This window comes from Ranitomeya imitator, chromosome 2 (assembly GCF_032444005.1).
Source record: "Ranitomeya imitator isolate aRanImi1 chromosome 2, aRanImi1.pri, whole genome shotgun sequence".
Taxonomy (NCBI): domain Eukaryota; kingdom Metazoa; phylum Chordata; class Amphibia; order Anura; family Dendrobatidae; genus Ranitomeya; species Ranitomeya imitator.
Window position 1 is genome coordinate 787,034,704 of NC_091283.1, and position 27,176 is coordinate 787,061,879.

Sequence of the window (27,176 nt, forward strand, 5' to 3'; positions counted from 1 at the left end):
GATCAGAATCCTGCTGTGATGTCGTTGGTCGCTGCAGAAAGTCCAGCGCTTTATTTCGTCGCTGGACTTCGCAGGGCCGCGCTTAGTAACCCGATGTTTACCCTGGTTACCAGCGTAAAGGTAAAAAAAAAAAAAAACAGTACATACTTACATTCTGGTGTCTGTCCCTCGCTGTGCTTCTCTGCCCTGTGTAAGCACAGCGGCCGGAAAGCAGAGCGGTGACGTCACCGCTGTGCTTTCCGGCCGCTGTGCTTACACAGGGCAGAGAAGCAGAGCGCCGAGGGACAGACAGCGGAAGGTAAGTATGTACTGTTTGTTTTTTTTTACTTTTACGCTGGTAACCAGGGTAAACATCGGGTTACTAAGCGCGGCCCTGCGCTTAGTAACCCGATGTTTACCCTGGCTACCGGCATGGTTGGTCGCTGGAGAGCTGTCTGTGTGACAGCTCTCCAGCGACCAAACAGCGACGCTGCAGCGATCCGGATCGTTGTCAGTATCGCTGCAGCGTCGCTTAGTGTGACGGTACCTTAACTCTGCTGCTCGATTAATCCATCTCTCCCCTCATAACCCCTCTGCCCTTCCTCTGTTAGTCCCTTCACTGGTTTCCAATTTCCCTGTAAAACCATTTTAAATGACCAAGAATGACACACAAAGCCATCCATAGTTTGTCTCCTTCAAAATATTCTCCAGATACTATCACTAAACGCAATTTTCAATTCTTACAAAGCCTCTTCCTCTCCTTAGCTCTAGAATTTTGCTCACCCAATTGCCTCTTAGATTTTCCAAGCACATCACCCATCCTCTGGAATTCTGTGCCCCATCACGTCCGAATATCTCCTATATATGGACCTGAAAATTCATCTCTTCAGAGCCTGAAATATTCCCACTGTCACTGCACTACCTGTTCTGAATTCTGTTGTCGAACTCCCTCCTGTGGTCGTGAATGGTACTTCGGCGAGTTCTGTCTATGGGCTCCCTCTGGTGGCTATGAGTGAAGCTGCTGCTTCTGAGGTTCCTTACACAGGTGACGTGGTTTGTCCTTTGGTTGGCTGCTCTATTTAAATCCTCTCAGATCGTTACTCCATGCCAGCTGTCAATGTGTTAGGAGTCGAGTTTCCTCTGCTGCACAGGGGGAATCTCGATCCGTGTCTGCTGCGGTCTCCCATTCGGTATCGGCCGCAGTGGGCTCTGCTCAGCGGAGACGTCGCTCCCAGCGTCTCACTGGGGCTGATTCGGTGCATAGGGTCACTACTGCCTTTTCTGGCTTTCCTATGGTACCCTGCACTGATCTGCGGCGAGCGAGCCTCTCTGGGACTAAGTCCTTGTTTACTCACACTGAGCATGTCCAGGGCAGGGTCTCCCATTGGAGGTCGAGGGCCACATGTTCGGTCACATGCTCAGGTGCTGCAGTACATTCCATTGGTCCTTCTGGAAGGTCCTGAAAGGGCAAAACATGCTCAGGTACTGCAGCACTTTCCATTGGTCCTTCTGGAAGGTCCTGAAAGGGCAAAAACTTCAGTAGCAGCTTCCTGTGCTGCAACTATATAAACTGCGCATGACCGCACGGCCATGCGCTAGTATTGTCTTATATATGTGTGTGTGTGTTGTGAGTAGTGTTGAGCATTCCGATACCGCAAGTATCGGGTATCGGCCGATACTTGCGGTATCGGAATTCCGATACCGAGATCCGATATTTTTGTGATATCGGGTATCGGTATCGGAAGTGTAAAATAAAGAATTAAAATAAAAAATATTGTTATATTCACCTCTCCGGCGGCCCCTGGACATCAGCGGGAGGATCCGGTGTCCGGCACGGCTTCTTTCTTCAAAATGCGCGCCTTCAGGACCTGTGGTATGACGTCCCGGCTTCTGATTGGTCGCGTGCCGCCCATGTGACCGCCACGCGACCAATCAGAAGCCGCGACGTCATTCCTCAGTTAGTCCTAGAATGAGCGCCTTTTAGGACCTGAGGAATGACGTCGCGGCTTCTGATTGGTCGCGTGGCGGTCACATGGGCGGCACGCGACCAATCAGAAGCCGGGACGTCATTCCACAGGTCCTGAAGGTGCGCATTTTGAAGAAAGAAGCCGTGCCGGACGCCAGATCCTCCCGCTGATGTCCAGGGGCCGCCGGAGAGGTGAATATAACAATATTTTTTATTTTAATTCTTTATTTTACACTTTAATATGGATCCCAGGGCCTGAAGGAGAGTTTCCTCTCCTTCAGACCCTGGGATCCATGAGGATACATTCCGATACTTGATGTCCCATTGACTTGTATTGGTATCGGATATCGGTATCGGCGATATCCGATATTTTTCGGGTATCGGCCGATACTATCCGATACCGATACTTTCAAGTATCGGACGGTATCGCTCAACACTAGTTGTGAGTGAAAGTCGCTCTTTAAATAACCCTCCCTATTGAATGTCTGTTCGCGGAAGGTGTATGTTTGCTATCTAGCGCCCGACTTATCCAACAGCACGTAACACACATCTCAGCGTCCAGTTGCTGTGTCCGCCAGTACGGCGCCGTGCGCTTCCTCTGCGCTTTCCTTACCCAAGCCTGGGTGGTTAGTGGCGTCTGTCAGTGCGGCACCGCACGCACTCTCGTGCCTTATTTACTATTTCAATAGTTTCCTTACACACCCAGTTGCGGTGTTGTGCCAGCAGTGGTCTAATCGGACTTCAATCCTAGTTGGGGTTGTGTTCGCTGACTTATTGCTCGCGCTCTATGTGCGGTACCGCGGTCCTGTGACGCAACAGGATCGCTTCCTTCACGCAGGGTGAAGTTAACCCTTGTATGTATACTTATAGTACCACCATATAGTCCGTCTTACTTAGCAGCAGGTACTTTTCTGCACGGTGGATCCCGGGTTGCGAACGCACCAATTCCATCTAATAAACTATATATTTGGTGCGTTCCGCCAACCCTAACACAATGTTTTTGCATTTGTTCAGTTCGCTCCTGGATCTCTCTGGTGACCTGCCTTCTCCTGCAGAAGCTAAGTTCCTGATAGTCTTTATTTGTTCACTAATTTCTTGTCCAGCTGGTTATCATGATTTTGTCTTGCTAGCTGGAAGCTCTGGGATGCGGAGTGGCCCCTCCGCACCGTTAGTCGGTGCGGAGGTCCTTTTTGCACACTCTGCGTGGTCTTTTGTAGGTTTTTGTGTTGATCGCAAAGTTACCTTTCCTATCCTCTGTCTATTTAGTAAGTCTGGCCTCCCTTTGCTGAAACCTGTTTCATTTCTGCATTTGTGACTTTCATCTTTACTCACAGTCAATATATGTGGGGGCTCTGGTGAGGGTTCGGTGACCCCTCCTCAAGGGGGGGGTACTGTTGTGAATTCTGTTGTCGAACTCCCTCCTGTGGTCGTGAATGGTACTTCGGCGAGTTCTGTCTATGGGCTCCCTCTGGTGGCTATGAGTGAAGCTGCTGCTTCTGAGGTTCCTTACACAGGTGACGTGGTTTGTCCTTTGGTTGGCTGCTCTATTTAAATCCTCTCAGATCGTTACTCCATGCCAGCTGTCAATGTTTTTGCATTTGTTCAGTTCGCTCCTGGATCTCTCTGGTGACCTGCCTTCTCCTGCAGAAGCTAAGTTCCTGATAGTCTTTATTTGTTCACTGTTTTCTTGTCCAGCTGGTTATCATGATTTTGTCTTGCTAGCTGGAAGCTCTGGGATGCGGAGTGGCCCCTCCGCACCGTTAGTCGGTGCGGAGGTCCTTTTTGTACACTCTGCGTGGTCTTTTGTAGGTTTTTGTGTTGATCGCAAAGTTACCTTTCCTATCCTCTGTCTATTTAGTAAGTCTGGCCTCCCTTTGCTGAAACCTGTTTCATTTCTGCGTTTGTGACTTTCATCTTTACTCACAGTCAATATATGTGGGGGGCTTCCTTTACCTTTGGGGAATTTCTCTGAGGCAATGTAGGCTTTATTTTCTATCTCTAGGGCTAGATAGTTCTTAGGCTGTGACGAGGCGCCTAGGTCTGGTCAGGAGCGCTCCACGGCTATTTCTAGTGTGTGTGATAGGATTAGGGCTTGCGATCAGCAGAGCTCCCACACCCCAGAGCTCGTCCTGTATGAGGTTTAACTATCAGGTCATTCCGGGTGCTCCTAACCACCAGGTCATAACAACTACCACCATAGCTGCTACAACCCCCAGTCTCCTTAACTGTCAAAGATTTTGCAGCCCAGGAAGGTCACGCAGAACAGGCACCCACTGCAGTCTTTGTGTCAAACAGCTCTCCTCTCCCCCAATAGTCCAGACTCCAGACAATTACATGATTAATGGAGGAGGCCGCAGGCTGTCACCACTAATAGGCCAGTTACAGGGAAACTAACAGTGAGCATATGTAATATACACCTTCGATACCAATGCATGGAATATATTCCTACCACCCATACGATCACAGCTAACGCCCCGATAACCCCAGACTACTCGCTGCCAACACCAGTTGATTTTTTTTCTATTATATACAGGCTGACCAAAGGCCTGGTAGGTAGCAAATGGCTTTGAGGTGAAGGTTTACAGAACAAAAGGAACATAACTATGAAATTTTATATTTAATCCAAAGGGAGGCAGTGTTTATAAAAATTATACAAAAGATTTTAAAAAAGGGCCAAAACAATACAGCATATACAGTTACAGAAAACAAAAGGGATTGACACAAGTACCCCTTCTCTACGGAATCATAGAGATTTTAATATTTTCTAGGGCATCATCATTACCCTGTAGATTGTATGCCTGTTAGGGAAGGTTCCCCTCCTCTCTATACCAGTCTCTCAGTCTCATATTTATTTTATATATGTAATATGTATGTAACTCTTTTCAAATGTACAGCATCATGGAATTAATAGTGCTTTATAAATAAATAGTAATAACACCCTACACAGCAGCTGCCAAAGTACAAGATTAACAGTGACTCATGAGAAACAAAAGGGGGGGCTTGTTTTACTTTCCTCTAGATAAACATTAATGAACAATAGGTTGAACTTTATGGACTAATGCCATCTGTCCACCATACTATCTTGTAAGGCTATGTGCACTCATGGAGTATTTGCTTGCAGAAATCTCTGCAAGGTTTCTACAGCTCTTGGCAGCAAAAACGCTGTGGAAAAATCCACATTTTTGGTGCAATTTTTTTCCTGTGCATTCAATCCGTAAAAAAAAAAAAGCATAAAAAATGCACCGTGTGCACACAGCCTTACAGTTAAAATATAGGCAATGCACAGGAGTCCAAAGCACCTGAGATGTATAACATTTTAATCCATTTCTGATGCCTTGGACCTCATTGACATTGTTTCTTCAGCTAGGTTGAAGATCAAGCCAAGTTTGCACAGAGCTCTCCTTGTGGTGCATGAGACAGTTTTTTTTATAATTTGGAGTTAAGAAACACCTCCAAAGAATTTTTATGACCAGGACTTAAAAATATATTATCTGAATATACTTTACAGAATGTCTGCTTTTATTACTTTATGGCAGAGGTAAGAAACAATTTGCTGACAAGGGCCATTTGGATATTGATACTATCCTTCGGGAGCCGCATGAAGTGCATGCTAACTCCACCCATAAAGTATGTCCTGACACTGGCATCAGGATATAATTTTTTTATTGCATGCACTTCAGTGTTCAATTGTGAATGCTACATGTACTTGCTCACAAAGCAAGAAGAAATTAAAGTGCTGGCTGGTTGCTGTCAAAACACAGCCGCCAGTCCGAGCATTGCGATCCCCAGGAATCTGCTTGAGGACTGGAGAGAAGGTAATTGCGGTCTGTAAACGGTCTGCGTGTCTGACTCTCCCCACCCCTGAAATTTGCTAGTTTATCTCAATAAAAGAGACAGAAATACCTAAATGTAATTCTTATGTTTTTTATTTTTTTTTTCAAATTTACATCCAGAGTGTACTTCAGGTTCCCCCATACTGCCAGCTTCCCAATGGGTATCAATTTCAATAAGATGGCTTTATTTAACTTTTGGTTGCCATTTACATCTTCTCTTCATACTTTAGTGTTCCATTAAATGTCTCTTGAACAGAGTACATGTGGAATGTACAAGCATGCTCCATATTTCCACTAGCATCACTAGAATGTTCCTGGAGCTCAATAGGTACACAACAGAAGAATATACTCATTTATAATAAAGCATTCAAAGTTCTTCAGATAGAGATTCATCAAGTGTAATAGCTGCACTGGCTTCCAAACTTTTTGTTTCAGAAACAAGACTTGTGGCTGGCATTTCTGGATCATCAACAGACTCACATGGACAGCATCCTTCTACCATCTGCCCTTTTGCTTCCCGGTTTTCCAAAGAACTATGAAAGTCTACCAATATTACCACAAGTCGATATAGCTGTAGTAACACAATAAGACTGTTTTTTGCAGCAAAAAACACCAACATTTGGTTAGTTACATTGAAACAAGCCATAAGAATAATCCGACTTATAAGAAATGGACCATCTTGAATGAGTAGACTTATTCCAATGTTCCAAAGATCAGCACTGTATCTACAGAAGAGCAAACAAAGGTTCCTCTTGGTTGACGATCCTTGCTGACATCCAATATTTTGCACTATAAAACAAAAAAATAACAAACAAAATAATTAAAAACGTATGTGGCATTGGATTTTGCTAAAGCTCTGCCACTTTTTTAAGCAGGTTTCCAATTTTCAGGGGACATAATCACAATATCTCTTTCATTCACTCATTGTTTGCGTTGCTGACCAGTGTGCCTACACTTCTCAATGTTTCCCATTATTTGGTGCTACTTCATAAGAGCTTGGATAGCACATTTTGAAATCCCAGTTTACTTTGAAATCTTGGAGAGATTTTCTGTTGCAGTATAACCATATTACAGTATGTCTTGTTGCTGTGCTCATTCTTTTCATGGTGTATGATCTGTGTCATGAAATAGTCTCCCACAAGCGCACCTTTGTAGAAGAGTTTGGCTATTCTTCTCCCCAGTCAAAATACAGTAATTTGCACTCTAATTGTAGAATTTATTTTAATCGACTTTCAGAAAAGACACGGTATATCATATTTTCAACATAATCCCCTACTTTTGAATATAATTTGTTGTTGTTGTTGTTGTTGTTGTTGTTGTTGTAGGCAAGCTGTTTTTTATCATCCCCCCCCAAAAAAAAAAAAAATTTTTTAGCATGAGCTGTGAGTCACAATTGCCCCACTGTCTTCAATTCTTCATGCGGAAATTTTTTGACTCTCTCTTTTATTTTTCAAGTCTGAATTAAATATAAATCGATTGGTGGACATTAATTTTGATAAATGTGCAACTGAATGGAATGACATATAACACAGAGCACTGACAACAGTTGTGGATCTGTGAATCCTGACATAACCCTTGAAATTAATGGTATAATTGTTATGTTATTTTCAATGGTAGAGAGTATTTTAGGCTGGGCTGTTCTTTTTGTCAAAAAACTAGAAGATCCAATAATAGCCCCACAGCTCAAGTGTGATCAGAGCCTCACTTGTCCTCTTTTTTTAAGAGTAACACGTACCAGCCAAGTCAAGTGGAAACTGCAACATACTCCATGTCCATACTCCAAGGATAGCACAGACTAATGTAGGGTTTTCTCTGCAAAAAAAAAAGGAAATATATGATTTAATTCTTGATAAATTACATATTTGCTGTATAAAAATAGCAGGAAAGTTTAACTTAACCCCTTAATGGCCAATGACAGACATAAGCAGCACGGAAAAAGGTGCGAGGACCCATGCCATCGGTCCCCACACTCAGATGGCTGAACCTCTTGCCTGATCACAGCAGTAGCTCAGCGCTGTTAGTGGCCGAGCTCCTGCATCAACAGCCAAGGACAAATGGCTAAATATGTGAACGAGACTGATTACAACATTTAGGAGGCAAGGACAGGGAGGGAGCTCCCTCTGTCATCAAATCAGCTCCCTTGTGATGTCATCGTGGGGGCCCAATCGTTACCATGGTGGCCTGGGGTTGGCATGACGACACCTCATCAGTAGTCTATAGAAAGCTGATTAGTCCATGCTCAAAGCATGGTCTAAGAAGCTTTCTATACAGGTATAATGCTTTGCAAAGTGAAAAAAGTAAAAGTCCCACAGAGGCAATAAGTAAAAAAAAGTTTAAAAAGTTAAAAAAAATGGTAAAAATACATTAAAAATGATAAAAAAAAATTATATATTATACCAACAAATACACAAAAGCTGAAATACAGTTCCATCAGCAGAAAAATTTAAGTTATAGATTTCAGAATACAGTGATTCAAAAATAATAATTTTTTCTATAAATGTTTTTGTGTAAAAGCTTCAAAACATTAAAAAATTATGTAAATGAGGTATCGCTGCAATCGCACTGACCCGAAGAATAAAGCTGCCTTATCAATTTTACCACATGCAAAATGGCTTTTAAAATTCCCCCCCAAAAAAATTCCTGAATTGCTGGTTTTTGTTCATTCTGTCTCCCAAACACCCGGACTAGAAAGTGATCAAAAAATGTCATGTGCCCCAAAATAGTGCCAATAGAAAGTCAACTCGTCCCACAAAAAAAAGCCTTACATGACTCTGTCGGCAGAAATATGGAAAAGTTATAGCTCTCAAAATATGGGGCTGCAAGTTTTTGCAAACAAAAGCATCTTTTAGTCAAACAGAAAAAATCAATACCAATATCAATACCAATATCAAACCAGGGATTCAAGCTTCAGGAGGCTAATTTGCATATTCCAGGTGCCTTCTGGGAGAAGCGAAGTCTCCCTAAGCTAGAAGATCGTTGGGTACAGCCGGGACCAGCTGCTTCGAAAGCATCACCAAACCAGGGATTCAAGCTTCAGGAGGCTAATTTGCATATTCCAGGTGCCTTCTGGGAGAAGCGAAGTCTCCCTAAGCTAGAAGATCGTTGGGTACAGCCGGGACCAGCTGCTTCGAAAGCATCACCAAACCAGGGATTCAAGCTTCAGGAGGCTAATTTGCATATTCCAGGTGCCTTCTGGGAGAAGCGAAGTCTCCCTAAGCTAGAAGATCGTTGGGTACAGCCGGGACCAGCTGCTTCGAAAGCATCACCAAACCAGGGATTCAAGCTTCAGGAGGCTAATTTGCATATTCCAGGTGCCTTCTGGGAGAAGCGAAGTCTCCCTAAGCTAGAAGATCGTTGGGTACAGCCGGGACCAGCTGCTTCGAAAGCATCACCAAACCAGGGATTCAAGCTTCAGGAGGCTAATTTGCATATTCCAGGTGCCTTCTGGGAGAAGCGAAGTCTCCCTAAGCTAGAAGATCGTTGGGTACAGCCGGGACCAGCTGCTTCGAAAGCATCACCAAACCAGGGATTCAAGCTTCAGGAGGCTAATTTGCATATTCCAGGTGCCTTCTGGGAGAAGCGAAGTCTCCCTAAGCTAGAAGATCGTTGGGTACAGCCGGGACCAGCTGCTTCGAAAGCATCACCAAACCAGGGATTCAAGCTTCAGGAGGCTAATTTGCATATTCCAGGTGCCTTCTGGGAGAAGCGAAGTCTCCCTAAGCTAGAAGATCGTTGGGTACAGCCGGGACCAGCTGCTTCGAAAGCATCACCAAACCGCGCGCCTTAAGGCGCGCGAATTTTTGCCTGTAGGACATTATTGCAAGAGAGCTTGGCTGAGTAGATTACACAAGAAGGAAAACACACAGCAAGTCAGCAGGATCTAGGAGCAACATGGCAGATGTGACAACCTACATGGTGAGCTGCAGCATGTGCTACATGTTCACAGATCGACCAGAAGAAGAATCCAATTTCACCTGTCAGAAGTGTAGACTAGTGGCCCTTTTAGAAGAAAAGGTGCGGGGTCTGGAAGAAAGAATAGCAACTTTGAAACTCATCAAAGAGAATGAAGACTTTCTAGACAGAACAGAAGCATCTCTACTGGTCACAGAAGGTGAAAAAAGTGTCAGAGAACCTCCAAAAGCAGATGAGTGGAAGCATGTGACCAAAAGAAGCAAGAAGACCATGTAGAAATCACCAACCACACAACTGAAGAACCGATATCAAATCTTTGTAGAGGATGAAGATGGCACACCTAAGAATGAAGCAATACCAGCAAGCAAAAAAGAAAAGGGCACACAGCAACAAGTGACAGCAAAAAGTACAGCCAAGAAGCAACGAAGAGTGGTGGTGGTGGGAGACTCACTACTGAGAGGCACAGAAGCAACCATCTGCAGACCGGACATAACTGCAAGAGAAGTATGCTGCCTTCCAGGTGCGATGATCAAGGATGTGACCGATAGGATACCAAAGCTCTTCAGCTCCAAGGACGTCCACCCGTTTCTTCTGATACATGTTGGCACCAATGACACGGCAAGGAAGGACCTACCGACAATCTGCAAGGACTTTGAAGAGTTGGGGAAGAAAGTAAAGGAACTGGATGCACAGGTAGTTTTTTCTTCTATCCTTCCAGTAGACGGGCATGGCACCAGGAGATGGAACAGGATCCTTGATGCAAACAACTGGCTAAGACGATGGTGCAGACAACAAGGATTTGGATTCCTGGACCACGGTGTGAATTACTGGTACGATGGACTCCTCGCCAGAGACGGACTACACCTCAACAAACCTGGGAAACACACATTCGCCAGAAGACTCGCTACACTCATCAGGAGGGCGTTAAACTAGAAGAAGAGGGGACGGGAAGAAAAACATTAAACTCGAACAAAGACGACCCAGGAAAACATATTCAGAAGGGAGGTAAGCACATTTCTAAAACAATCCACAATGAGGAGATTGGAACAAAACAAAATCCTCTAAACTGCATGCTCGCAAACGCCAGAAGCCTGACAAACAAGATGGAAGAACTAGAAGCAGAAATATCTACAGGTAACTTTGACATAGTGGGAATAACCGAGACATGGTTAGATGAAAGCTATGACTGGGCAGTTAACTTACAGGGTTACAGTCTGTTTAGAAAGGATCGTAAAAATCGTAGAGGAGGAGGGGTTTGTCTCTATGTAAAGTCTTGTCTAAAGTCCACTTTAAGGGAGGATATTAGCGAAGGGAATGAGGATGTCGAGTCCATATGGGTTGAAATTCATGGAGGGAAAAATGGTAACAAAATTCTCATTGGGGTCTGTTACAAACCCCCAAATATAACAGAAAGCATGGAAAGTCTACTTCTAAAGCAGATAGATGAAGCTGCAACCCATAATGAGGTCCTGGTTATGGGGGACTTTAACTACCCGGATATTAACTGGGAAACAGAAACCTGTGAAACCCATAAAGGCAACAGGTTTCTGCTAATAACCAAGAAAAATTATCTTTCACAATTGGTGCAGAATCCAACCAGAGGATCAGCACTTTTAGACCTAATACTATCTAATAGACCTGACAGAATAACAAATCTGCAGGTGGTTGGGCATTTAGGAAATAGCGACCACAATATTGTGCAGTTTCACCTGTCTTTCACTAGGGGGACTTGTCAGGGAGTCACAAAAACATTGAACTTTAGGAAGGCAAAGTTTGACCAGCTTAGAGATGCCCTTAATCTGGTAGACTGGGACAATATCCTCAGAAATGAGAATACAGATAATAAATGGGAAATGTTTAAGAACATCCTAAATAGGCAGTGTAAGCGGTTTATACCTTGTGGGAATAAAAGGACTAGAAATAGGAAAAACCCAATGTGGCTAAACAAAGAAGTAAGACAGGCAATTAACAGTAAAAAGAAAGCATTTGCACTACTAAAGCAGGATGGCACCATTGAAGCTCTAAAAAACTATAGGGAGAAAAATACTTTATCTAAAGAACTAATTAAAGCTGCCAAAAAGAAAACAGAGAAGCACATTGCTAAGGAGAGTAAAACTAATCCCAAACTGTTCTTCAACTATATCAATAGTAAAAGAATAAAAACTGAAAATGTAGGCCCCTTAAAAAATAGTGAGGAAAGAATGGTTGTAGATGACGAGGAAAAAGCTAACATATTAAACACCTTCTTCTCCACGGTATTCACGGTGGAAAATGAAATGCTAGGTGAAATCCCAAGAAACAATGAAAACCCTATATTAAGGGTCACCAATCTAACCCAAGAAGAGGTGCGAAACCGGCTAAATAAGATTAAAATAGATAAATCTCCGGGTCCGGATGGCATACACCCACGAGTACTAAGAGAACTAAGTAATGTAATAGATAAACCATTATTTCTTATTTTTAGTGACTCTATAGCGACAGGGTCTGTTCCGCAGGACTGGCGCATAGCAAATGTGGTGCCAATATTCAAAAAGGGCTCTAAAAGTGAACCTGGAAATTATAGGCCAGTAAGTCTAACCTCTATTGTTGGTAAAATATTTGAAGGGTTTCTGAGGGATGTTATTCTGGATTATCTCAATGAGAATAACTGTTTAACTCCATATCAGCATGGGTTTCTGAGAAATCGCTCCTGTCAAACCAATCTAATCAGTTTTTATGAAGAGGTAAGCTATAGGCTGGACCACGGTGAGTCATTGGACGTGGTATATCTCGATTTTTCCAAAGCGTTTGATACCGTGCCGCACAAGAGGTTGGTACACAAAATGAGAATGCTTGGTCTGGGGGAAAATGTGTGTAAATGGGTTAGTAACTGGCTTAGTGATAGAAAGCAGAGGGTGGTTATAAATGGTATAGTCTCTAACTGGGTCGCTGTGACCAGTGGGGTACCGCAGGGGTCAGTATTGGGACCTGTTCTCTTCAACATATTCATTAATGATCTGGTAGAAGGTTTACACAGTAAAATATCGATATTTGCAGATGATACAAAACTATGTAAAGCAGTTAATACAAGAGAAGATAGTATTCTGCTACAGATGGATCTGGATAAGTTGGAAACTTGGGCTGAAAGGTGGCAGATGAGGTTTAACAATGATAAATGTAAGGTTATACACATGGGAAGAGGGAATCAATATCACCATTACACACTGAACGGGAAACCACTGGGTAAATCTGACAGGGAGAAGGACTTGGGGATCCTAGTTAATGATAAACTTACCTGGAGCAGCCAGTGCCAGGCAGCAGCTGCCAAGGCAAACAGGATCATGGGGTGCATTAAAAGAGGTCTGGATACACATGATGAGAGCATTATACTGCCTCTGTACAAATCCCTAGTTAGACCGCACATGGAGTACTGTGTCCAGTTTTGGGCACCGGTGCTCAGGAAGGATATAATGGAACTAGAGAGAGTACAAAGGAGGGCAACAAAATTAATAAAGGGGATGGGAGAACTACAATACCCAGATAGATTAGCGAAATTAGGATTATTTAGTCTAGAAAAAAGACGACTGAGGGGCGATCTAATAACCATGTATAAGTATATAAGGGGACAATACAAATATCTCTCTGAGGATCTGTTTATACCAAGGAAGGTGACGGGAACAAGGGGGCATTCTTTGCGTCTGGAGGAGAGAAGGTTTTTCCACCAACACAGAAGAGGATTCTTTACTGTTAGGGCAGTGAGAATCTGGAATTGCTTGCCTGAGGAGGTGGTGATGGCGAACTCAGTCGAGGGGTTCAAGAGAGGCCTGGATGTCTTCCTGGAGCAGAACAATATTGTATCATACAATTATTAGGTTCTGTAGAAGGACGTAGATCTGGGTATTTATTATGATGGAATATAGGCTGAACTGGATGGACAAATGTCTTTTTTCGGCCTTACTAACTATGTTACTATGTAATAGAAATCTGGCATTGCTGCAATTGCACTGACCAGAAGAATAAAGTTGTCAAGTGAAGTATACCACACGAGGAATGGCATGAAAAATAAACAAAACAAATTATTCACCTGCTGTTGATTTTTTTTCATTCTGTGTCACAAACATCGCAGTAAGGCTCAGCCCACATTTGTCCTGTGATTTGCGCTGAGCACTTACATCGGGGCTTTGGTGTAAATCTCTAAAGTACAGAATTCATATGTAAACCCGACGGAAGATTCCCTACAGTGAGGCTCTGTGGACGACGTCTGGCCTATGATCCAGTGGTGAACAGACAAGACGGGGTCCAGAGTAACTCTGCTGCCTCATTACAAAGAATGGATCTCTTGGGGGTTTCATCTGAATCAATTCAAATGTTGATTTAGATGGAAACTCCAATGTAAGTGCTAAGCATAGAGCGCCAGATAAATGTTATTCGAAATGTTAGGTAAAATGTTCCCAACAAAAGCTTCAACTCAATCCACAAAAAAAGCAAGTCCTCACTCAGGTCTGATATCTGTAAATAGAAATAAAGGGGGCTTCTATGTTACTGGTGGTACAAATGCTCTTGAAAAACGCTATGGTTCCTCCCAAAAAATTCAGCAAATTCTGCACTGCCAAATCCAAATGTCCCCCACCCTTCTGAGCACCACAGTGTGCATAAACCACATTTAGCATCCACATGTTTTGTAAGGGTATCATTTTTTAAAATGGCATCACAAGAAGAGGGTTTTCTGCTCTTCTAACACTTAGATGCTATGTTTATGGAGTCTGCAAACTATTCTAGGAAAAGCTGAGCTCCAGGAGGCAAATAGCACCCCGTTCCTTCGGAGTTTTGCTATATGGCTAAGCAGTACTTCGGTGACAATCCATGTGGTGTCAATATGATCACTGCACCCCCTAGATGAATTCACTTAGAAGTGTAGTTTGTAAAATGGGATCACTGCTTTTCTGGCACCTCAGTGTCTCTCCCAGTGGGTCATGGCACCCGCAAACCACAACAGTAAAATCTGCTGTATAATATGGCATTCCTTCCCTCCTGAGCTTTGGACTGTGCCTGAAAAGTAGTTCCTTATTACATGTAGGGTATTGGTGCAATCAGGGGAAATTGCTCAACAAACTGAGGGGTCCATAATTTCCAATTAGCCCTTATAAAATGGAATCTAACCAGCCCTTTATAATGTAATTCAGTTAAATAAATGCTTTAAAAAAACATTTATAATGTCCCCTTTTCCTATGATAATGAGGGTCGTGACTAGTCGATGTGGCGTTAGCTGCCCCAGACTAGTCAGCCCTCTGGGCATGATAATATAATTTGCACAAGCTGACATCGACAGCTCATGCAAATCTAGCGTATACGCGCCTCTCGTTTCAGCAGCGTTAATGGGTCTCTGAATGTGGGTTTACGCTTCTCGGCTTCAGAAGCGCACATGACCAGAAACCATCTTCAGAACTTCCGGTCATGCGCAGTGCATCTCTGAAGCCAGAAGTGTACACCCAGCTCTTGGTCTGCAAATGGCCAATATATTGTCCTTGCACAACAGCACAGGGGCCCTTTCCGTCCTTTTTAGTTAGAATAGGACATGTGCACAATATCTGCTGACCATGCACGATATCTGGCAAGCATCAGTAGGGTCTCTCAACTCTGACGCAGAACCCTATTGACAATATCATGTCCTTGCGCATGCTATAAATCAAATTTAAGGAACTGCTCCGGCAGGCAATTGTAAACATATAACAATATGCCAATATTAAAATAAAATCTATGTATAAAATAAATTAAAAAAAATATTAAAATATTAGAAAATTTATAAAACTATATACATTCCCTGTAAACTACAACCGCCACTTTATTCATTGCTTTTTTCTTGGCAACTTGTTTCTAGCGCAGTTATCACACATTTTTTTTTTTTTAGCAGATATCATCTAGATGGTTTCTAGCAAGTACAGCTTTCATGCCTAACTATAATAAGGCAATGACTTGATAACTGGTGTTAGAAAATGCTTTCAGGACTTTTATCTTAAATGCATTGTGCCGGCACTTTGCCAAATTTCAAAATGATCAAGTTTTCTCAGTCTGCAGGTTTCTGTATTGATTCTGTCTGAAGAACAAAATCCACTCGTATATAAAGCCTTTAGCACATGATGAAAAACAGATTGTTAATTCCACATCAAACACCCGGGGCCAAAAATCCTCTTGCACAGAAATCATTTGTTCGTAATTTTTATTAATAGAAGTGTTAAAATAAATATGACGGGTTCTCCATCTTTAGATGGATTTAATCAGCGACTACATTGATGATTTACAGGTCGACTATATCTGGATCACATTCCTTACTGTCTGTCATGGTTTGTTGCTGTGTGAAGTATAAACTGTGGCAAGGTCTCGGTCTACTCTATGTGAATGTTGTGTTTTTGGCTTCTCCCCAGGCTATCGTCACTTTAATATCAACTTCAAAGTACAAAGATGAGATGAAAACAAACTGCATGAACAGATTAGTCATTTTATCGTTAAATGGCCTCGTCTCGCAGCAAGTAATAGATAAACAAGTTAAACACATATAATCCTTGTTAGCTTCACTGAATCACACTGAATTTATTTACATCAGTTATAAGCAATTTTCCTTTGAATGTCATTTTAAGAAAAGTTTGAACTTTGTATTCTCTTTGCCCATCAGTAATAAAAGCCGATATAAACTTATTTTTTACGGTAAGATGGTAAAAACACAAACTAGTAAGGAAAGACTCTTACGTATCAATTTTTCTGGATCTATTTCTTTGTCAACTAAGATAAAGGTACCTTCACACACAACGATTTAGTTAACGATATCGTTGTAACGTCACGCTTTTTGTGACGTAGCAACGATCCCGCTAACGATCTCGTTGTGTGTGACAGCGACCAACGATCAGGCCCCTGCTGGGAGATCGTTGGTCGCTGGGGAATGATCAGGACCTTTTTTTGGTCGCTGATCACCCGCTGTCATCGCTGGATCGGCGTGTGTGATGCCGATCCAGCGATGTGTTCACTTGTAACCAGGGTAAACATCCGGTTACTAAGCGCAGGGCTGCGCTTAATAACCCGATATTTACCCTGGTTACCATTGTAAAAAAAAAAAAAACAGTACATACTCACATTCCGATGTCTGTCACGTCCCCCGGCATCAGCTTCCCTGCACTGACTGTCAGCGCTGGCCGTAAAGCAGAGCACAGCGGTGACGTCACCTCTGTGCTCTGCTTTACGGCCGGCGCTGATACAGTCAGTGCGGGAAGCTGACAGCGGGGGACGTGACAGACACCGGAATGTGAGTATGTACTGTTTTTTTTTTTTTTTTGTTTTTTTTTACTTTTACAATGGTAACCAGGGTAAATATCGGGTTACTAAGCGCGGCCCTGCGCTTAGTAACCCGATATTTACCCTGGTTACCCGGGGACTTCGGCATCATTGAAGACAGTTTCAACGATGCCGAAGTCTTTCCCCTGATCGTTGGTCGCTGGAGAGAGCTGTCTGTGTGACAGCTCCCCAGCAACCACACAACGACTTGCCAACGATCACGGCAAGGTCGTATCGCTGGACGTGATCGTTGGTAAGTCGTTTAGTGTAACGGTACCTTAAGACTGAGATTTAACTAGAACTTTACTGAAAATGTGGTGTGATAGCAGGTCCTACTTTTGTCACACTCACAAGGGTCCATGAGGGGCTGATATAAGATGAGTTTCTTAGTCATTTTTAGGAGATCAGAGAAATCAAAACAATTTTTTTTTATAATAATTCCTGGACATTGGGGCTGCAAAGGTAGTGCAAAGTATACATATATGGATATTGGATTATTGATGTCAATAATTTAATGTTTTCAACTACTGTTTTTTTTCTTGACTCCTTTTCTACATATTACAACTCTGGCAAAAATTAAAAGAACACCACATCAAACCCCTGTCATGGGCAGCCCAATCTCCAGACCTGAACCCCATTAAAAACCTCTGGAATGTAAACAAGAGGTTGATGGATAGTCACAAGCCATCAAACAAAGAAGAACTGCTTACATTTTTGCGCCAGAAGAAGTGTGAAAGACTGGTATAAAGCATGCCAAGTCGCATGAAAGCTGTGATTTAAAAATCATGGTTATTCCACAAAATATTGATTTCTGAACTCTTCCTGAGTTAAAACATTAGTATTGTGATTATGAACTTGTTTTCTTTGAATTATTTGAGGTCTGAAAGCACTGTTTTGTTTTGTTTTAATTTTGACCATTTTACCTTTTCGAAAAAAAATACAAGATTTATTGCTTGGAAATTAGGAGACGTCAGAAGTTTATAGAAAAAATGAACAATTTATATTTTACTCAAAAATATACCTATAAACTGAACATTTTACAATAGTCTCTTAATTTTTGCCAGAGCTGTATAACTGCAGGTGAAAAATTGACTTTCATAATTCAACAAGCTTCAACATTTTATAAAAAGTAATTATCCACTTCGGCCAGCATCTTCTCACAAAAAAAATTGCTGATGATTAACTGATTGAGGAGGTCCTGCTAATGGATACTTTTTTAGACTAGCACTTCAAGTATACTGTGCTACTTGCTAGTTACATTAAGTGATTTCATGGTAACCCCCTGGAAATACATTTTTTGTTTGTTCACTGAAGGGGTAACCATTTTGTTCAGCAGAAATACCCACATAATGTCATCACATGACCTATAGCACTGAAGATCTCCACAAAGGTAAACAGAAACTCCTATCAAAGTGAATGATTATGACTGCACAGCTCTTGTCAAACAGTTATAATGTAAAGATTCCACTTCAGTCTCTTATAGTGAATACTTATAATCTATTAGTTTATTTAAGAAAATATACAGTACATGGAAGGATATTCACAAAGTCATCCTAATAGATGTAGATGGCTTTAACTGGTTATATTATGCTGCACTGATGTATCATGGCATTGGAAGCAGAGCATAAAGAAATACAATGCAAGGTGAGTGTCAATCAATATGACAGCTAAAGAAAGCTGGACTGCATGAATGAGTACAACATATTTAGGAGAAGTTCAGAGTGTCATGGAAAATAAAGTCTGAGTGCAGTTATTGAAGAAAAAAAGCTAGAAGTCCTTACTTGTCTTGCAACAATAGTGCAGCATAAATTAAGCATTATTCACAGTCTATAGAAATCTATGGGTCATCCATGTAATGCAGACAACACCTTTACAATATAATCCACTAGGAAATACTACATCTGCTAACCATTGAAGTTGAATTATGTTAACTTAAAGGAGCTTAGACATATGATATTGATGACCTATCCTTAAGACAATTGGGTACTATCAGGTTGGTGGAGCTCTGTGGGTGCATGTGTCGGATCGCTATCAACCTGATGTTGATGATCTACCTTCTAGAGGATAGGTTGTCACTATCATAAGGCTGGACAACCCCTTTAAAAGACTATTATGTTTTCTTTGCAAAACAAGGTTTTATCTGATAATGAAAAGAGTACAATAGGAGATCTTTGTAAAAGTACTGTGCAGGTAAAAGAAGTTTTGTCAGCTTGAATAGGTCCATGAACACAAACTACAATTATTTTACTAAACGATGTTCAAATTTATGCTTACGTAAAGACTTGATAAAGATATATATTGCTCTCACTATAAAGTGAAAAACTACTGTGACTGTATAGTACATAGATTATTACATCATACTGTAAAAATACTGACCCCGATTGCACTAGACAAAGTGGATCAAGGTTGCTGCATCCAGATTTAGTCTGGATTTGGTCTCGCTTGATTGGCTCCTTTTTTATTAAAGACAGTGAAAATTGCAAAAGCAACTAAACAATGCTTCCTAAATACAGTTAGGTCCATATATATTTGGACAGAGACAACATTTTTCTAATTTTGGTTATAGACATTATCACAATGAATTTTAAACAAAACAATTCAGATGCAGTGGTAGCTCAGACTTTCAGCTTTCATTTGAGGGTATCCACATTAAAATTGGATGAAGGGTTTAGGAGTTTCAGCTCCTTAACATGTGCCACCCTGTGTTTAAAGGGACCAAAAGTAATTGGACAATTGACTCCAATGCTATTTAATGGACAGATGTGGGCAATCCCTTCGTTATGTCATTCTCAATTAAGCAGATCAAAGGCCTGGAGTTGATTTGAGGTGTGGTGCTTGCATTTGGAAGGTTTTGCTGTGAGGTAAACATACGGTCAAAGGAGCTCTCCATGCAGGTAAAACAAGCCATCCTTAAGCTGCGAAAAGAGAAAAAAACATCTGAGAAATTGCTACAATATTAGGAGTGGCAAAATCTACAGTTTGGTACACCCTGAGAAAGGAAGAAAGCACTGGTGAACTCATCAATGCAAAAAGACCTGGGCGCCCACGGAAGACAACAGTGGTGGATGATCACAGAATAATCTCCATGGTGAAGAGAAACGCCTTCACAACAGCCAACCAAGTGAACAACACTCTCCAGGAGGTCGGCGTATCAATATCTAAATCTACCATAAAGAGAAGACTGCATGAAAGTAAATACAGAGGGTTCACTGCACGGTGCAGCCACTCATAAGCATCAAGAATAAAAAGGCTAGACTGGACTTTGCTGAAAAACATCTAAAAAAGCCATCACAGTTCTGGAAGAACATTCTTTGGACAGAAGAAACCAAGATCAACCTCTACCAGAATGATGGAAATAGAAAAGTATGGCGAAGGCGTGGTACAGCTCATGATCCAAAGCATTCCACATCATCTGTAAAACACGGCGGAGACAGTGTAATGGCTTGGGCATGCATGGCTGCCAGTGGCACTGGGTCACTAGTGTTTATTGATGATGTGACACAGGACAGAAGCAGCCGAATGAATTCTGAGGTATTCAGAGCCATACTGTGTGCTCAGATCCAGCCAAATGCAGCCAAACTGATTGTCCATCTGTAGTATGAAACGACAACCAATGACTCAAAACATAATGCTAAAGCAACCCAGGAGTTTATTAAGCAAAGAAGTGGAATATTCTTGAATGGCCAAGTCAGTCACCTGATCTCAACCCAATTGAGCATGCATTTCACTTGTTAAAGACTAAACTTCAGACAGAAAGGCCCACAAAAAAACAGCTACTGAGAACCACCACAGTGAAGGCCTGGCAGAGCATCAAAAAGGAGGAAACACAGCATCTGGTGATGTCCATGAGTTCAAGACTTCAGGCAGTCATTGCCAAAAAAGGGTTTTCAACCAAGTACTAAAAATGAACATTTTATTTAAAATTATTGAATCTGTCCAAATACTTTTGGTCCCTTTTAAAAACAGGGTGGCACATGTTAAAGAGCTGAAACTCCTAAACCCTTCATCCATTTTTAATGTGGATGCCCTCAAATGAAAGCTGAAAGTCTGAACTTCAACTGCATCTGAATTGTTTTGTTTAAAATTCATTGTGGCAATGTCTATAACCAAAATTAGAAAAATGTTGTCTCTGTCCAAAAATATATGGACCTAACTGTATCTATTTAGTTAGTACATTATGCAATATACCTTATAGTGACGTCTTCCAAAGTCTCGCTAGTAAATTCCAAAATGTCTGCTGCAGTTCCCACAAACATGAGGAGAAGCTGAGAAAGCTGATCACGCGTTACTCCATCTCCAATTGGAAGAAGCCATTTTCCAATAATAAGAAGCAGTAGAAATGTCTGATGCAGTCCTAGTGTCCATACCGATTGGCAAATTTCATTTAATGATTTAACAAATTCTTTGCCCTACATTAAAATAAAACAGTGACATGAGCGTGGAGCATTTCAGAGCAAAAAGATTAGTTATCATGTCATGGTACCATGAAGGACAACTAGTGTTTGGCCCCAACATCGTAGCTAGTTCTGCCATTGACATGTGCTTTAGTGTGAGCTAATACTAGAAGCTTCAATTCTTTTTGAGAATCCAAGGGCTAAAATATTAGCAAAAGATAAACATTGTATGGTTGCAAGCGTCAGTCATTTAACCCCTTCATGAACCTTGCTATTTTCCGTTTTTGTGCTTTCATTTTTTCCTCCTCTTATTTCAAGAGTTTTTTATTTTTCAGTCTCCATAGCCATATTAGGGCTTTTTGTTTGTGGGACAAGTTGTACTTTTGAATTACATAATTCATTTTATCATGTGATGCACTGGAAAGAGGGGAAAAAAAATTGAAAGTGAAAAAAGTGCAATTCCACATCATTTTTTGGGGTTTTTATTTACTATGTTTAATATATGGCAAAATTTACCTGGCAATATGACTCCGCAGGTCAGTAAGAGTACACAGATACCAAATATGTATATTTTTTTTATTTCAGTGCTGACAAAAAAAAATTGGAAATGTGATAGAAACATTTTTGTTTGCCTATTTTGTCATTTTCCGAGTCCTGTAACATTTTAATTTTTGGGGGGACAGGAGTGCTGATGTCGGTGCATTTTAAATTCCGCTGTCAGTGAATGACATCGTGATTTAACTAGTTAAAGACACATGATGACTGATTAAAATCAGTAATCATGTGCAGGGAAAGATGTGGGTTCAGAGTACAAGCCCACATCAAAGGCAGGGACATGACACTTGACGCACTGTAAATAGACGTAAAAGGCAGTGATGGGGTTAAGGTACTTGAATGATTCTCATCATCTATAAAGGTATTTTATAACACATGTAAGGTTGGGTTCACACTATCGTATGTTCTCTCATCCAAGAGAATCAAGCTGTCAGAATTTGAGCCGAAATTTCATCTTGGTGTGCTTCAATTGTCTCACATGAAAGAATCAAATCAGAGATCTGAAGAAGATGAGGAACTTAATTTCTCCATTTTCTTCATTGTTTGAGTCTGTGGATGTTGGACATTTTCTGAATCCACTGCTGACATCACAGTTCAGTCCAATGTATCACACGAACCCATAGACTTGTATAGGTGTGCGTAATCCAAATTCCGGATCCACTTGCAGCATGTTGCAAATTTGTTATGCCAAATTGGCATTAGAAAAAAAATAGCAGATCTCCTCTGTCCAATAGTATAAGATTGGTCAGAATGCTATGCGTTAAAACATTGGATAGCACTTGTCCAAGTTAAATGCCCCTGTTTTTAGGTAGTTGCTTTTAACTTTTCTTTTAAAGGGAATCTATCAGTAGGATCAACCCTCCTAAGCAGACTATATGGGCATGCAGGTAACAGGAACCTGAATAAAATGATACCATCCACGATTTTCTTATAAGTAAATGACCTCCTCCAGGCTATGGGGGGAGGATGACTGGAAGATAACTCAGCCTCCGGAGCTTATTTTAAACTAGTAGAATACCCGCGGCTTCCGTGCGGAAAATATGTTAAATTATTGGTTATGGTAGCTAAAGTTGAATTTTCAGTATCACTCTGAAATTGACATTTTCAGAGTGCTACAGTAATTTTTTTTCCACTTTAAATTTTTATTATTTTGACATTTTACTAATTTGTTGTAACATTGATGTGAACAACAACTTTTTTCTTTTTCATTTCAACATTTTTATTGATTTTACATATTCAATACATATTATGTAGTGTAAACTATCACAACTATTTTTTAACATTTCTTTTATCAAAAATGAAAATGTATGCACCTTACACAAACATATAAAACATTTACACCCAATTAACAACATAGCGCAGCCCTTCCCCCACCCACTCCAGTGTATGTCCATTTTGCCAATCATGACTTTCTGATGTGACCTCACTGACCTATAGTCTTGAATTGGGTTGTAGTGAAATGCTTCCAAACTCAAATCAGCCTGCCTACATCTTTGCACACGTTGCATATGTTGTATGCGGTCATTTTCACAACGTTCATCCTTTTGTTCAGATATTTCCATATTCCTTGCTTCAGCCTGACTTATCCGATTCTTGTGAAGATGACATTCCCGTTGCTCTGAAGTCTCAGCTGTCTTACATTTAGCCTGTCTCATACGTTTCTTTTCAAGCTGTGAGTCACGTTGTTCAATTGTCTCAGCTCTTTGACACAATTTTGCTTTCTGAAACAATGGATACTGGAAGCCTGTGCTAGCATTTCATCTGCGGTGTTGCTATCAGTGTGTCAAGAGTGGGAGAAGAGGGTTTGCATTGACAATCCAACACAATGGGCAGCACTTTGAACACATTTTAGAAGTGATCAAAAACTTGTAAATAACTCATAGTTACATAGTTATTAAGGTTGAAGGAAGACTATATGTCCATGTAGTTCAACCCATAGCCTAACCTAACATGCCCTAACATGTTGATCCAGAAGAAGGCAAAAAAAACCCATGTGGCAAAGAGTAAGCTCCACATTGGGGAAAAAAATTCCTTCCCGACTCCACATACGGCAATCAGACTAGTTCCCTGGATCAACGCCCTATCAAGGAATCTAGTGTATATACCCTGTAACATTATACTTTTCCAGAAAGGTATCCAGTCCCCTCTTAAATTTAAGTAATGAATCACTCATTACAACATCATACGGCAGAGAGTTCCATAGTCTTTCTGCTCTTACAGTAAAGAATCCGCATCTGTTATTATGCTTAAACCTTTTTTCCTCCAACCGCAGAGGATGCCCCCTTGTCCCTGTTTCAGGTCTATGATTAAAAAGATCATCAGAAAGGTCTTTGTACTGTCCCCTCATATATTTATACATTAAAATAAGATCACCCCTTAGTCTTCATTTTTCCAAACTAAATAGCCCCAAGTGTAATAACCTATCTTGGTATTGCAGACCCCCCAGTCCTCTAATAACCTTGGTCGCTCTTCTCTGCACCCGATCAAGTTCAGCTATGTCTTTCTTAAACACCGGAGACCAGAACTGTGCACAGTATTCTAAGTGTGGTCGAACTAGTGACTTGTATAGAGGTAAAATTATGTTCTCCTCATGAGCATCTATGCCTCTTTTAATGCATCCCATTATTTTATTTGCCTTTGTAGCCGCTGCCTGACACTGGCCACTGAATTTAAGTTTGTCATCCACCCATACACCCAGGTCTTTTTCATTGACGGTTTTGCCCAGAGTTTTAGAATTAAGCACATAATTATACATCTTATTACTTCTACCCAAGTGCATGACCTTACATTTATCCCCATTAAAGCTCATTTGCCATTTATCAGCCCAAGCTTCTAGTTTACATAAATCATCCTGTAATATAAAATTGTCCTCCTCTGTATTGATTACCCTGCAGAGTTTAGTGTCATCTGCAAATATTGAAATTCTACTCTGAATGCCCCCTACAAGGTCATTAATAAATATGTTAAAAAGTAGAGGGCCCAATACTGACCCTTGTGGTGCCCCACTGCTAACCGCTACCCAGTCCGAGTGTGCTCCATTAATAACCACCCTTTGTTTCCTATCCCTGAGCCAGCTCTCAACCCACTTGCACATATTTTCCCCTATCCCCATTATTCTCATTTTATGTATCAACTTTTTGTGTGGCACAGTATCAAAAGCTTTTGAAAAGTCCATATACACTACATCCACTGGGTTCCCTTGGTCCAATCCGGAACTTACCTCTTCATAGAAACTGATCAAATTAGTCTGACATGAACGGTCCCTAGTAAACCTGTGCTGATACTGGGTCACGAGGTTATTCCTCTTCAGATACTCCAGTATAGCGTCCCTTAGAATGCCCTCCAGGATTTTACCCACAGTAGAGGTTAAGCTTACTGGCCTATAATTTCCGAGTTCAGTTTTTGTTCCCTTTTTGAATATTGGCACCACATTTGCTATACGCCAGTCCTGCGGCACAGACCCTGTTATTATGGAGTCTTTAAAGATTAAAAATAATGGTCTATCAATGACTGTACTTAATTCCTGCAGTACTCGAGGGTGTATCCCATCCGGGCCCGGAGATTTGTCAATTTTAGTGATTTTTAGACGCCGCCACACTTCCTGCTGGGTTAAGCAGGTGACATTTAATTGGGAATTTTTATCACTAGACATTTTGTCTGCCATGGGATTTTCTTGTGTAAATACTGATGAAAAAAAGTCATTTAGCATATTGGCTTTTTCCTCATCCTCATCCACCATCTCACCCAGACTATTTTTAAGGGGGCCAACACTATCATTTTTTAGTTTCTTACTATTTATGTAGTTAAAGAATATTTTAGGATTATTTTTACTCTCTCTGGCAATGAGTCTCTCTGTCTCAATCTTTGCTGCCTTGATTTGCTTTTTACAGAATTTATTTAATTTTCTGTATTTATTTAATGCCTCCTCACTACCTACTTCCTTTAATTCTCTAAATGCTTTCTTTTTGTCACTTATTGTGCCCCTTACAGCTCTATTTAGCCATATTGGTTTCCTCCTATTTCTAGTATGTTTATTCCCATACGGTATATACTGTGCACAGGTCCTATCCAGGATGCTAATAAACGTCTCCCATTTTCTTTGTGTATTTTTGTGTCTCAGGATATCGTCCCAGTTAATTGCACCAAGATCCTCTCTCATCCATTGGAAATTTGCCCTCCTGAAGTTTAGTGTCCTTGTAACCCCTCTACTACACATCTTTTTAAAGGATACGTGAAAACTTATTATTTTGTGATCGCTATTTCCCAAGTGACCCCCAACCCTTATATTTGATATGCGGTCTGGCCTGTTGGTTAATATTAGGTCTAGCAGTGCCCCCCTTCTTGTTGGGTCCTGAACCAGTTGTGAAAGGTAATTGTCTCTCATAATTGTCAGAAACCGATTACCTTTGCTGGAACTGCAGGTTTCTGTTCCCCAATCTATTTCAGGGTAGTTGAAGTCCCCCATAATAATGACTTCTCCTTGAGTCGCAGCTTCATCTATTTGCTTTACGAGGATATTCTCCATTGCTTCCATTACTTTTGGAGATTTATAACAAACCCCTATCAGTAATTTATTACTTTTCCCCCTCCCCTTATCTCCACCCACAGGGATTCTACATTTTCATTAAATTCACCTATATTATCGCGCAGGATGGGTTTTAAGGAGGATTTTACATATAGACACACCCCTCCCCCTCGCTTATCTGTACGGTCATTTCTGAACAGGCTATAGCCCTGCAAGTTAACAGCCCAGTCATGGCTCTCATCCAGCCACGTTTCAGATATCCCCACCATGTCATAATTATGCTCCAACAACATTAGTTCTAATTCGTCCATTTTGTTGGCGAGGCTTCTGGCATTAGTATACATGCACTTTATGTTCCTCTAAGTACTTCTATTTCTTAAATTATTAACTGTTCTGACCCCACCCCCCATGCCACCGCCACCCCCAACTTCCTTATTTGTGCCCAGGACTCTGTCTGCACTATCTTCCCCTCCTATAAAATGAATACCCTCCCCCCCAATTCCTAGTTTAAACACTCCTCCAACCTTCTAGCCATTCTCTCCCCCAGCACAGCTGCACCCTCCCCATTGAGGTGCAGCCCGTCCCTAGCGTAGAGCCTGTAGCCAACTGAGAAGTCGGCCCAGTTCTGCAGGAAACTGCATGAAAGAATAAAGTTATGTTAAAACCAAGCACACCATTGTTTTTCTTGTGAAATTTTCAATAAGTTTGAT

General features: G+C 41.3%; 1 protein-coding gene across 1 annotated transcript in view; it reads right to left on the reverse strand.

Moving 5' to 3' along the window:
- Window positions 1–5,855: 5,855 nt before the first annotated feature.
- Window positions 5,856–27,176, reverse strand: part of TMEM26 (transmembrane protein 26) — a 94,486-nt gene continuing 73,165 nt past the window's right edge. Inside the window, exons 4-6 of the mRNA XM_069753617.1 lie at window positions 21,181–21,401; window positions 7,514–7,590; window positions 5,856–6,567 (exon numbers count right to left, since the gene is read on the reverse strand). Coding sequence (XP_069609718.1) covers window positions 6,146–6,567; window positions 7,514–7,590; window positions 21,181–21,401 — 720 coding nt within the window. The 3' untranslated portion in view covers window positions 5,856–6,145. The remainder of the gene's footprint in view (window positions 6,568–7,513; window positions 7,591–21,180; window positions 21,402–27,176) is intronic.